This window comes from Dendropsophus ebraccatus, chromosome 14, assembly GCF_027789765.1.
Source record: "Dendropsophus ebraccatus isolate aDenEbr1 chromosome 14, aDenEbr1.pat, whole genome shotgun sequence".
Taxonomy (NCBI): domain Eukaryota; kingdom Metazoa; phylum Chordata; class Amphibia; order Anura; family Hylidae; genus Dendropsophus; species Dendropsophus ebraccatus.
Genome location: NC_091467.1, coordinates 2,732,546 through 2,745,656, shown reverse-complemented (window position 1 = coordinate 2,745,656; position 13,111 = coordinate 2,732,546). Strand labels below are relative to the sequence as shown.

Sequence of the window (13,111 nt, the reverse complement as noted above, 5' to 3'; positions counted from 1 at the left end):
GCTGCAACTTTGCTGATTGTGAAAAAGTAGTGTGCAGTGAAATTAGGGCTGTGTTCACACATGTTGGAGTTTCATTACAGTACTGCAGCGTATTCACAAAAATGATGCAGTAACACAAGTAAGTGATGCTAAACGGTACAGAGGATCAAAGCCGGCACTGCCAATCCCACCTGAAGAAAACACGAGGCATAAACAGTATATTCCATGTAAGATAATATTGGATAAAGTCCTTATTGTGGGGCTCAATCATAATATGGGTGTGGAAATGAAAAGAAAAAAAATTAATTTCAAAAAGTTTTCTACTTCTACTATCGGTGTTACAGGTAGAGGATACAGCGTGCTGTGTGGGTGGGACCACAATGAAATGATAAAGTTCTGGAAATAATTCAGTAACACAATGAAACTGCAGTGTGTGAACACAGCCTAGATGTTCTGCTACAGATTTGGGCAGGCTTGAGACTGATGAAAGGGAAAGCAATGCATTCTGGAACTTGTAGTACTACGTACAACTGCTGGGATAGATGGGTAAATAATGCTATATGCTTCTGCAGAAGGTTTTTTTAACCTCTACCTGGAGTTCCCCTTAAAAGAGTCCTTAGGCCAACAGGCTCCAGATCCCCATGATCGTTCATATATCCAGGTGTTTACTTGGGGTTCTGTGATCACTTGTGCAGCATTATTACCTGCACATCCCTTGTTTATACAGCGTGACGTGCAACCATTAGCAGTCAGTGACTTTACTGGTCACACAAGGGTGGGGGTGCAGTGGCAATGGAGGAGCACAAATGTGAAAGGGTCATATTAGCTGTGCCCACCAGATGGCGCCACACTACCACACACTAGAGTGCCGCCTCCAGCAACTGCTTATACAGATTAGGACTGAATTACAAGTCTTCTAGCACTCATCAGCTGCTGTATGTCCTGCAGGAAGTGTTGTATTCTCTCCAGTCTGACACAGTGCTCTCTGCTGCCACCTCTGTCCATGTCAGGAACTGTCCAGAGCAGCAGCAAATCCCCATAGAAAACCTCTCCTGCTCTGAACAGTTCCTGACATGGACAGAGGTGGCAGCAGAGAGCACTGTGTCAGACTGGAGAGAATACAACACTTCCTGCAGGACATACAGCAGATCAGTACTGTTTTGTTTTTTTTTTGTTTGTTTTTTTAAACAAGTTGATTTGAAAGAAAAAAAAAACCAAAACTTTGAACTACAGAAAAATGAATGTATGAAACCCACTAATTTATAATATACACACACACAGTAGTTTATATATGCAGGAAATAGCTCAAGCATCACCGGTCCCTCCCTCACAGGTTGCCGTAATCCAGTAGCGGTCTTGGGCACCACGCATACCACGCAATTGCGTGGGGCCCCCGACATCCAGGGGGGCCCCGCTCTGGTGCCCAAGACCGCTGCGGCTAACTATGTGCGCTCGTAACGAGCGCACATAGTTACAGGCAGCAGCGGCACTGACAGGGCAGGAGCCATTGGCTCCCTCCCTGTCAGTTACTCTTGTGGCCGCAGGAAGTGTTTTCCCTGCGGTCACAAGAGGCCGCTCTGTGTCTCTGGTGCCGGCGCTCGAGGCGTCACTGGAGCGCCGGTGCCATGACAACGGGAGAGCGTCCTTATGTGACCGCAGGGGAAACACTTCCCGCGGCCACAAGAGAGAAGAGACGAGAAGAGAAGAGGAGACGCCGGACCCAGGTGAGTAAAATGTGTTTTTTGGGGGGTTTTTTGTGTGTTATATATAGGGGGCCCATATAAAACGGGGGGAGTGCACAGGGGGGGCTATATAAACGGGGGGAGTGCACAGGGGGGGCTATATACGACTGGGAGAAGCACACAGGGGGTCTATATAGTATACTGGGGGAGCACACAGGGGGGCTATGTATAACTGGGGGATCACACAGGTCTATATCTATAACTGCGGGAGCACACAGGGGGGTCTATATACCACTGGGGACAGCACACAAGAGGTATATACTACAGGGGGCAGCACACAAGTGGTATTTACTACTGTCGGCAGCGCACAAGGGGTCTATATAACTGGGGGCAGCACACAGCGATCTTTATTACATTGGGACTGCACAGAAGTGCCTATATGCCTCACTACTATACTGGGGCACAGAACATACCTAAATATTAAGTGGGAGCACAGGGACACCTTTAATCTGTGGGGGCACAGAGGGGCGTAACTACTATATAGGGGTACAGGGGACCTAACTACTGGATGTGTTGGAGCCTAAAATATTTCTCTGACAGATTCTGGAGGGAAGATTACCAGCCGGGGGAAGACTTCAAGGTGGCCCAGGCTGGATGGAGAGAGAAAGAAAAAAAAAGTAAAAGACGCTGATCAGAGAAGACGCCTCCTGTAAGTCACTGGATGTAACTGCACTCTGTTATAGGGTCTGTAGTGATAGGGGTCATGGTGTGGCAGTATTATGCTATGGCATCATTGGTAATATCTTCCCGTTTTGTTCAGAGCAGTTTTGAGGTGATATGTAATCTCTGTATGGTGGTAGGAGGGTTATAAGAGGACTACTGGGGGGGCCCCAGACATGACTTTGCTTGGGGCCCCAGAAATGCCAAGACCGCCCCTGCCGTAATCCACACTACATCATGTAGAGACGGCACAACGGTTCCCATATAACCATAGATTTCCTTGCACATTAAGTGGTTTACAAGGATTAGAAAAACATGGCAGCTTCCTTCCAAATTTAGCACCTCTGGTCAGGTTTGGGGGTATTGCAGCTCCGTTCTATTGACATGAATAGAGCCAACTTGTAATACCACACACAGCCTGAGGACAGGAGTGGCGCTGTTCCTTGAAGGACAGTAGCCAGGTCTCTCCTCCTGAATCGCCCCTGTAACCCGGTGGGCTCTGGCTCCACCCCGGACAGAAATCAGACCACCACCACAATAGATTTGCAAAACACCAAGTTTATATTTACAATCCAAAATACGATTCACATGGCAGAAAGATAACTTACAGCAAAAACCAATATAAATAGAAGCAGCTGCAACAAAAGCATGAAATAAATACAGATTCATGAGGAACGCAGCCAGATCCCTATTAATACTGAGGCATCAGCGTTCAGGGCTGGCTGACACCAGCGAGATACGTGGCCATAAACAGGGTCCAAAGAGCTTGCACTCTATTATGGTGACTGCAACGTAGTACATGGGGATTCTCCAGTCACATCCAAAGCTGCAACGCTTACTATCAGTAATGCCGTAGACTTAGTTCAGTGTGGTGCCACGTAGCAGAGCTCTGTGCTGCGCAGTGTTGTAGCGCCCCCTACTGCCTGCTGTGTACCCTACACTTCACATAGGAGAATGTGCAGCTTTGGATGTGAGGGGAAAGATCCAAAACACACAACCAAATCACAGAACATTATATGGGTGATGTTACCTGAAAAAAATACATAAGAGTCAAGTAAACAATGGAGTGTAAGAGCAGCTAGTGCACATCAATGGGGATACAGGGGAGGGAAAGCTGCCAGACCTCCTTAGAGGGGTTAGTCCAGATTAGACAAAACTTGGCCCCTTCCAGAAACAGCACCACACTAAAGGAATGAAGCAAAGTGGGAATCCCACACACAACCTGAGGACAGGAGTGGCGCTGGTTCTGGAAGAAAGGAGCCATGTTTTGCCCAATACCAGATTACCCCTTTAAGTCCTAGAAGATGTCACAGACTGGTTGCTATGGAGGAGCTGGCCAGTGTTTATAGCCCTTTACATGTCAGCAGTCCCTAGCAACCAGTCTGACAACCTGGCTGGCTGCCACTCCCCATCTCAGCCAAGATTGGTTCTGGAAATCTCTTTGATTAAATGCATATAAGTAGTGCAAGAAAAGTCCCATGACCTGGCGAGCAGGGTGATCCTTTCACAGTATGAGTGTACATGGCGGGGAGATCAGAGCGCGCCTTCGTATGATCACTGTATCCCGTACACCGTATACCTGAGGTTAGAATATGTGGGAAAGACTTTACAGTCCCACATCCAGTGCACATAGAGGTTTCCAAGTTTTGCTGATGCATAAAGTTTTTCTTTTCCTTTTCCTCTAAATTTGTAATTTGAGCACAAAAAAAAAAATTAAAATAAAAAAAAAATAAAAGTGACCATGTGAAACTGATGGGAATGACATCAGATTAAGGCAAAACCATGTGACCAGGAAGGGCGGCGAGGCCCTCGGAGGTAAGTCTACATAACAGGCCGCCATGGAAACCAGACACATCCATCCGGGGAAAAAGACAAGAGTACAGAGACGTGAAAACATAGATGTCCGCCATTCACACATGAAACGCGGCCCAAAAATAAAACTCAAAATGCCCGCGGCTTCAAGTAAATCCGGCTCCCACGTGATTTGGTCGTGTAGGATAAACCAGTCAATGCCAAAAATATAGATCTCTGTACAAGGAACATTCCCAGCGTTCAGGTTACAGCAGATTCCTCATCTGGTGCAACAACAAAAAAAGGGAAAATAAAGTTCTAGTGTAACTTCTCAGAACATTCACAGTTTGGGTGGAGTTCAGGGAACCTTCCGGATGATATGTAGCAGCTTGTGAGCTCGGTGCAACGCTCTGCGATCCTCCAGGCCTGAAACAAGACACAAGACAGTCAGACACCGTGCACTGTGAGCGGAGGGGGTCAGCCAATACAGTTAGCACTACTTCCATATGTCCCATTAGGAACCAGGTGTTTAAAGGGGTACTCCATGGGGAAAAAAAAATATATATATATCTTTCAGATCAACTGGTAATAGAAACCAGAGCAGCAGCAAATATCAGAAAGCCTCTCCTGCTCAGTTCCTGACATGGACAGAGGGGACAGCAGAGAGCACTGTGTCAGACTGGAAAGAATGCATCACTTCCTGCAGAACGTACAGCAGCTGATAAGACTGGAAGACTGAAGATTTTTAAAAAGACATAAACAACAAATCCGTATAACTTTCTGACACCAGTTGATTTGAAACAGGGAAAACCGCTTTAGAGTACCCCTTTAAGGGTTAGTGTATAGTGCCATGTCCCTTTAAGAGATGTTTGCGCTTACCCCTTAGAACTCCATTAAGGCCTTTTCTCATTTGGTCCGAAACCCAGCTTTGATATCCTCAGAAAGAGAGAGTTCTGCTTTCCTGTAAGAAAAAAAACAAAAAACATTGATATTGTAAGATCCGCTAAGTACAAGTCGTTGTTATTAAAGGGGTCATCCCCAGTCCACCAGTATCATACCAGTATCAGTTACAATAGGGGTCGAGTCTGTGCTCCCGTATACTGCTACTCCTATCCTGCTATATATCTTCATAGAACAGACAGTCACAAGTACATTAAGCCCATGGAAGGCTACACCACAATCTATCTAATATCTCTTGATGGGACTCGGACGTCTACCTGTGAAGAACAGGACGTTACAGGGCCCCAGTACCGTGCATCTAGGAGGTACAGCAGAGGCTGCGTGCAGAACTTACTGTGTGTCAGGACGTTTACCTTCCATAGCCGCAGCGGACGACTGGGTGAGGGAAGGGTTGCCATTAGAGAACGATGCTCCGGCCGGCGGCTGCTGCTCGTAAGACTTTAACATGTTCCAGCGTGGATCAACCTCATATGGATACTGCACATTGCTGCTCAGTACTGAGGGTCCGGCCTTGATCGGAGGCCTCTCCGCATTGTGCGTGTTGACCTGACTGGGTTGAAGCCTCTTCATGACCTCGGTGTTGGCGTAGTTGTTGCTGGAGGCAGACACTGACATGGCGGGTTTAGCCCTCTTTGTGAAGGGTTCCCCTAGTTCTAAGTGATCAGGTCTGGAGAAGGGGTGCTGTGCAAAAAGTGACGATAGCATACGGTAGGAGTGCTCAGAGCCGTTCATGGTTCCACTGCTGGTCTGGGGGATGGGAGCCGGGGGCCAAGGATGAGGTTTCTGTTCAGGGTGCTGCATTCGCTCTAACAGGTGGGAGATACCTTGTAGGTCGGGCTGCAGGTACCTGTGGCTGCCGACTTGCTGGCCGTTCTGATGTTTATTCTCTTGCTCCACGCTCTTAGCATCTGTGTCTGTTTTGGCGGCTTTGTTTGACTGGGCAGGTACCCGCTTAGCCTTCTCATGGCTTTGGCTCTTTGTATTGGCTGGTGGAGAGCCCTTTACCCTGGGACCATTCAGCTGCAGAGGAGACACATCCACCCCTTGCAGAGCTGGGGGGCAGCCGGTGCGCCTTGTTTTCAGGACAAGCGCAGGGTTTTTACTCCTGCTGGTGCTTTTGTGGAGAAGTTCATAGTTCTGCTTGTGAACCATTTTCTGGTGTATGATCAGCACCTCGGGGTATAAGGTTCTGTAGGTACAGTACGGGCAGGTCCGCACCGCCAATAAGGCACTGTTATATAAAGTGGCAGATATGTCCTCGGCTGATCTCATACACAAGTCCAGAGGAGAAGACTCCGCATCCTCTGATGTGTAAGAGGTGAAGTCGTGAGGTTCCGTAGATGTCTCCTCATCATTCAGACATGTTTCTGGGTCCAGGGTTTCCTCACAAGTGAGTGAGATCTCCTCTGAGACAGGCGACCTCGGCTGCTCTGCTTCAGACACTGGCTCCTCCTTGACAGCGGCCATTGCCTCCTCTTGGAGTCTGTTTGTGTTGACCAGATTGTTCCGCAGGGCCGCCATCCGTTTCTGGGGTCTGGAAGGTATTGGCTCCTCTTTGGTATCTGTGATGGGTTTCTGGGTGGTCTTGTTAACTTGCACGTTGGGGGGAGGAGGAGAAGGATCTGGTGATCCCTTGAGTAGCTGGAGACTCTTACTGATGCTCCTCACACGTGCGTTAGATTCTCCAGGCTTAAACTTGTGATGTCTCTCCAAGTGATAGCGCAGGGAGGTCTTCTGGGCAGCAGCATAGTCACAAAATTCACATTTGTACGGCTTTTCACCTGAAAAAGAACAAGAGAAGTTAGAGAAACGTCAGACAATCCTGAATTTTAGGAAACAGATTAGGGTTGGTCGTGGGGTCATGTAGTTACTGGACTGTGGCCCCATTGTACTGGAGAGGTCATGAAAATCCCCCCCCCCCCCCTCCTCGACTCCCGTATAGAGAGTGTACTGGAACCTTACGGCCTTGTCAGCTATTTACCTGTATGGGTCCTGAGATGAATGTTGAGGTAGTAGTTGGAGCGGAAGCTTTTCCCACAGAAGCTGCATTCCCTGGAGGCCGCAAGCCCTTTGGTTTTGGAGATTGCTTGTGCATCATCGATTTTCTCTGCAAATAAAAAAAAAAAAAAAAAACCACACAAGTCTATTAGTGGCAGATAGGGAAGACGTGCGCCCTCTCCCGAGGCCATAGCTAAACTAAGGGTGTGTTTACACAGATATCCGAAGCCAAAGCCTAAACAGAGGACAGGTGAGATTGAGATAGCTCTCATTTTCAAATCTATTCCTGGCTTTGGCTTCAATAATCTGTGTGTAAATGCAAGATATCCGCCTGTGTAAGCCGGTACAGAGACATATGGACTCCTAGGGCTCAGTGTCATCTTCCAGGTATGGGAGCAATGGCAGCTTCTCTCAGAGTTGAGCAGCACTCGGCCACCACTTGTCGTGATTACAGTTACAGCCACCAGGGGGCAATGCTACATCTGTCAAACTTTTTTCTATATTAAATTCAAGTTCAATATCACAAAATAAGAGTCCTAACATGTAGCGCAGGGATGGGGGAACCTCTGCGCTTCAGCTGTTGCAAAACGACAACTCCCATCATGCCTGGACAGACAAAGCTTTAGCTGCCCAGGCATGATGGGAGTTGTAGTTTTGCAATAGCTGGAGAGAAAAGGTTCCCTCTCCCTGATGTAGCACATTACCAACAAAACACAGTCTGAAGGCATGGCATGTGAGAAATCAACAGGTATACAGTCACCCCCGAGTGCCACTAGAGGGCGATCTAAGCAACCAAATGGTTAACATGGAAAAAGTGAGAAAGCAGAATGCGGATTCATCATTGTTACAGAAGATTCTGGGATTTCCTCCTGCAGAACCCAAATCTAGTCAGTAAAACGTGTAGTGACTCAGAGCACAATGTATTGTGGGAACTACAGCAGAGAAGTAGCACATTGACTAATGATAGTTTCTTACCAGTGGTTAGATCATCTCCTCCCACATCTGATCCAGACTCGTCCTCCATCTTGACTGTCTCCTGCACCTCCACACTGGCTGGAGTATGTGGAGAGATGGCAGGTGGCAGTCCGTCAATGCTGCTCATGGTGGAGGACTCAGAATCGCTGCGGTCCTTCCTGTGGAGCCGTGCATGCAGGACCAGTTGCTGGTGGCTCCTGAACAGCTTCCCACAGTCTGTGCACAGCGGCATCTTATCCAGCTCACTCTTGACCTTCACTTCCTCCTCTGTGTTTTTAGGCTCCTCCAGTTCTTGTGATGGCGAGGCTCTGGCACACTCCTCACCTTTGGCGATGTCCGTCCCATCAGAGTGAACAGACTGACTCCTCTTTCTTGTATTCCAGATATCAGCGAGCTCATCCTTGTCAGAATCAGTCTCTGGGTTGATTTCAAAGAGCGGCTCCTTGACTTGGCCCAAGCCCAGGGCCACTTTGCCCTTGGTTGCCAGCTGCCAGGCTTGGTAGGTGTTGAATGGGTCTAGTTCTCCGATCCATTTGCGGGAGGATTCTGGTTTTTCAGCCGGTGGTTTAGAGGGCTTTAGATTTAAGAAGCTCAGGAAAGATTCCTTGGGGACATTATCGATCTCTTCCCTGGGTGAAGCCTCCTTACAAGTCCCCGACTTTGGTCCCTTCAGGTGAATCTTACTGTGCGCCAACAAGGCCTCCTTGTTGGGGAAGTAGAAGCCGCACACCATGCAGAGTTTATAGGGTGAGGTGACGCTTGAGGCCGCCTGTTCCTGGACAATCTCGTTTATGGTGATGGGGGTCTCCACCACCACCGGTTTATTTTTGGGCCCTGATCGGCTGGAATGGGTCCGCTTATGGTTTTTTAAAAACCAAGGTTCTTTGAATCTCCTGCCACAAATATTGCACGAATAGGTGAAGGAATCCTTGTGCTTCTTCATGTGAGTTTCCAAGTCGGAGGAGTCTGTGAAGGTCTGGCCGCACACCTCGCAGTCAGAGCCTACGCTGTCATCCTTGTCCTCCTCCTTTGCGGACCCCGCTGTGGTCTTTCTGCGCTTATCCTGAGGACTCAGGTACTCGGCCTCCACACACAGCACCGTGGGCTCACACAAGGTCGGACGGTGCCGAGTAAGAACGTGTTTTCTAAGATCTTCATGATGTTTATAGGACTCGCTGCAAAACATACAATCCAAAGCCTTGTCCCCCTCGGCCTGTATCAGGAAGCTCTCCTGCAAGGTCTTCTGGGTAATGGCATTTCGTCGCTTCATGGCCCGGGATGAGCGAGAGCTTTCCATTTTGGAGCAGACAGAGCTACCAATGCCGTCAGGACCGTCAACAAATTCAGTGAGGGACTGAATGGGCATGGTTGCTGCCACCTATTAGGGCACAATAAGCCAACCTTGCCCCTTTCGGTCACAGCAGAGACAACATAGGCATCCAATGGGCACAAGTGTCACTAGTAAGGCACAAGTCACAAACAAGGGGGTCGCTAGGCCACAAATGTTATGGGAGGATGAAGGGAATAGTCACCACCAGCATTTCCCCCTCATATAAAGGTGAAAAGTAGAGAAGGAAATAATCCGAAACATCCGGACCTGAAAGAGAGAGAGAAGGCGAAGAGTCAGTACAAGAAGCACAAAACATAGCGCCAAATATAACATGTATACAGGTGGCTAGGTACAGCACGTCTATAGGTTTATGCAGGTGGTTTGGCAGTATAGCTATGAATATCTTAATACATAGAGATTATATATAGGGGGGGGGGGATGCAGGGATACACACACCTCCACATATACAATCTCTGCATAGCAAACATAATATACATTATACACACACAGGGCGGTCCAAAAGTAGGTGGACAGTAGGTGTAATAGGAGGAGATTTTTCAACCATGGTGTAAAGTGACACTGGCTCAGTCGCCCCTAACAACCAATCAGATTCCTCCTTTCATCCCTCACAGACTCTTTGGAAAATGAAAGGTGGAATCTGATTGGTTGCCGGGGGTGACTGAGCCGGTCTCACTTTACACCATGGTTGATAAATCTCCCCCTATATAACCTATTACACCTACTGTCCAACTACTTTTGGACCACCCTGGATATATTTTATAGTACACTATGAATATTTTAGTATATGTAGTTGCATTTTTGTATACAATATATTATAAGTACATTTAGGTTCTATATCTCTTTATGTAATGTTTAGGTTTACTTTCCTCCTCTTCTCACCCCACAACTCTATATAAAGGTGACCACCACGTATAGGGCGGGGGGAGCACATACACCATCACAACAATGTCCCTTTGTTATGTGACAGTATGATGGGAGTTTTCTATGAAATAAGTCGTGTTTGGTGCCACAAAGCTGCACAATTACCATATGACTGGGAACGTCCACACCCAACATACAAGAGACCAAAGCCAACCTCACCACTAAGCACAACTCACAGGCCAACTCTACCACCTTGTAAAGTCTGAACGCTGAGCGTATGGCCTTACCGCCATGTCAGCTGCCAGTAGTGGCGGCCATGGCTGCCATCACCAAGAGGACATAGTTAGGAAAGAGAAACAAGTCCACAGCTCAGGGGAAAATGGCTTCCTGAGAGCAGCCGACTCCACCAGCCGCCCCCATTGTTGTGGCAACTCCAGCAAAGTTTGTCAGCAGCCGCTCAGGAGAGAATGGAGGCTGATGGAAATGGAGGCTGGAGGGGCTGGGGCTAGAATGGGAGAAGTAGCTTCCCTTTGTGTCACCAGAAGGAAGAAGAAGAAGAACAGCAGAAAAGGAAGAAGCAGCAACTACTACAAGACACCTAATAATGGAGGATTAGAGAACAGAAGGAGAAGAGGCTCCATAGTACACGGGGGGGGGGGGGGGAGGGTGTAGACATTATATACAGGAGAACCCAGTCTATATCACAGGGGGAGACCCCAGGTCAGCACCACCATCCTGCTGTATGCAAGAGCCAACACGAGTGGGAGGGGGACACTAATCGTAGTTCTACAGAGTTACTGCTCAGGTCATATACTACACACTCTGCCCCCCTGCAGCAGCACCGGAGCCCCCCCTCCCCCTGCAGCAGCAGCACCGGAGCCCCCCCTCCCCCTGCAGCAGCACCGGGCAGCACCACCAACCTGCGGAGCTAATTACAGACGCCGCCGCCGTTGCTGCCGCTGAGGAGGAGCCGCCGCCGCTTCCTGTTGATCTCTTCTTTCTTCCAGGACACAAGAAGAAGCCTCCACTTCCCAATGTGCTGTATACATCTATATACCCTGCACCTCCACACAGGACGGCGCCCACACCACCAGAAACTTATTACACTAATGGTAACAGCAGCCCCCGACCACCCCCACTGCCCCCCGACCACCCCCACTGCCCCCTGATGGGCAAACGGCCGCCACCCCGCCAGGAGATCACACAGGACACCAGCACAAGAAGCCAAACAACAATAGTCAGAATAATAACAATAATAATAACAATGTATCAGAACTAACTACAGAAGGTAAACAGCTCCCAGCCCATACAGGAGTATATAGAACACAACCACCTCAGTATACAGGAGTATATAGAACACAACCACCTCAGTATACAGGAGTATATAGAACACAACCACCTCAGTATACAGGAGTATATAGAACACAACCACCTCAGTATACAGGAGTATATAGAACACAACCCCCTCAGTATACAGGAGTATATAGAACACAACCCCCTCAGTATACAGGAGTATATAGAACACAACCACCTCAGTATACAGGAGTATATAGAACACAACCACCTCAGTATACAGAAGTTTATAGGACACAACCACCTCAGTATACAGAAGTATATAGAACACAACCTTAGTATACAGAACACAACCACCTCAGTATACAGGAGTATATAAAACACAACCTCAGTATACAGAAGTATATAGAACACAACCACCTCAGTATACAGAGCCCATACAGGATAGATAGAACACAACCCCAGTATACAGGAGTATATAGAACACAACATTAGTATACAGAGCCCAGCCTCGGTATACAGAGTAGCTGTAGAGCAGTATACAGGCAGCAGCTGTATCAGGTGTATGGGGGGTATTACCTGTGAGCAGTGTGTGGGGCTCCTCTACCTGCAGCCTCCTCCTCCTCCTCCCCCCTGCTCTTCTGCACAGGCGGCTGCTGTTCTTCTTCTCATGTTGGGAGGCAGAGCTGTTGTCTTGTACTTCCTGGCTGTGGGGCGCTCTCTATGTCTCTCTATCTCCCTCTCTCTCCTCTGTCTTTATAGCCGGCTCCGTCCTCCTCTCCCCGCCCCCCTCATCCTCTATTCTGCTATTCTGCACTTCTCGCCTCCTCCTCCTCCTCCTCCTCCAGGTGCGCTGTACACACTGCCCCTCACCTGCACAACCGCATATCATATATATATATATATATATATATATATATATATATACATACTGTACACACTGCCCCTCACCTGCACAACCGCATATCATGTATATATATACTGTACACACTGCCCCTCACCTGCACAACCGCATATCATGTATATATATACTGTACACACTGCCCCTCACCTGCACAACCGCATATCATGTATATATATATATATATATATATATATACATACTGTACACACTGCCCCTCACCTGCACAACCGCATATCATGTATATATATATATATATATATATATATATATACTGTACACACTGCCCCTCACCTGCACAACCGCATATCATATATATATATACTGTACACACTGCCCCTCACCTGCACAACCGCATATCATATATATACTGTACACACTGCCCCTCACCTGCACAACCGCATATCATGTATATATATATATATATATATATATATATATATACTGTACACACTGCCCCTCACCTGCACAACCGCATATCATATATATATACTGTACACACTGCCCCTCACCTGCACAACCGCATATCATATATATATATACTGTACACACTGCCCCTCACCTGCACAACCGCATATCATATATATATATATATATATA

General features: G+C 47.8%; 1 protein-coding gene across 2 annotated transcripts; it reads right to left on the bottom strand.

Moving 5' to 3' along the window:
- Window positions 1–2,964: 2,964 nt before the first annotated feature.
- ZNF217 (zinc finger protein 217) lies at window positions 2,965–9,527 on the bottom strand. 2 transcript variants are annotated; one of them, XM_069953075.1, is made up of 5 exons: window positions 8,106–9,527; window positions 7,114–7,239; window positions 5,467–6,913; window positions 5,052–5,133; window positions 2,965–4,598 (listed from the first exon to the last, which is right to left on the bottom strand). In XM_069953075.1, the coding sequence occupies exons 1-4, from the start codon at window positions 9,469–9,471 to the stop codon at window positions 5,079–5,081; spliced, it is 2,994 nt and encodes a 997-aa protein (XP_069809176.1). In that variant the 5' UTR covers window positions 9,472–9,527; the 3' UTR covers window positions 2,965–4,598; window positions 5,052–5,078. The 2 variants fall into 2 exon arrangements, with proteins under 2 accessions (XP_069809176.1, XP_069809177.1); XM_069953076.1 differs by having other exon boundaries at window positions 5,486–6,913.
- Window positions 9,528–13,111: the final 3,584 nt, after the last annotated feature.

Coding starts and splice junctions, on each gene's coding strand:
- ZNF217 (XM_069953075.1), bottom strand. CDS start 9,471: ATGCCCATTCAGTCCCTCACTGAATTTGTTGACGGTCCTGACGGCATT. Junction 6,914..7,113: donor TCATCTCAGGACCCATACAG/GTAAATAGCTGA, acceptor GTTCTTTTTCAG/GTGAAAAGCCGTACAAATGT. Junction 5,134..5,466: donor GGTAAACGTCCTGACACACA/GTAAGTTCTGCA, acceptor TTTTTCTTACAG/GAAAGCAGAACTCTCTCTTT.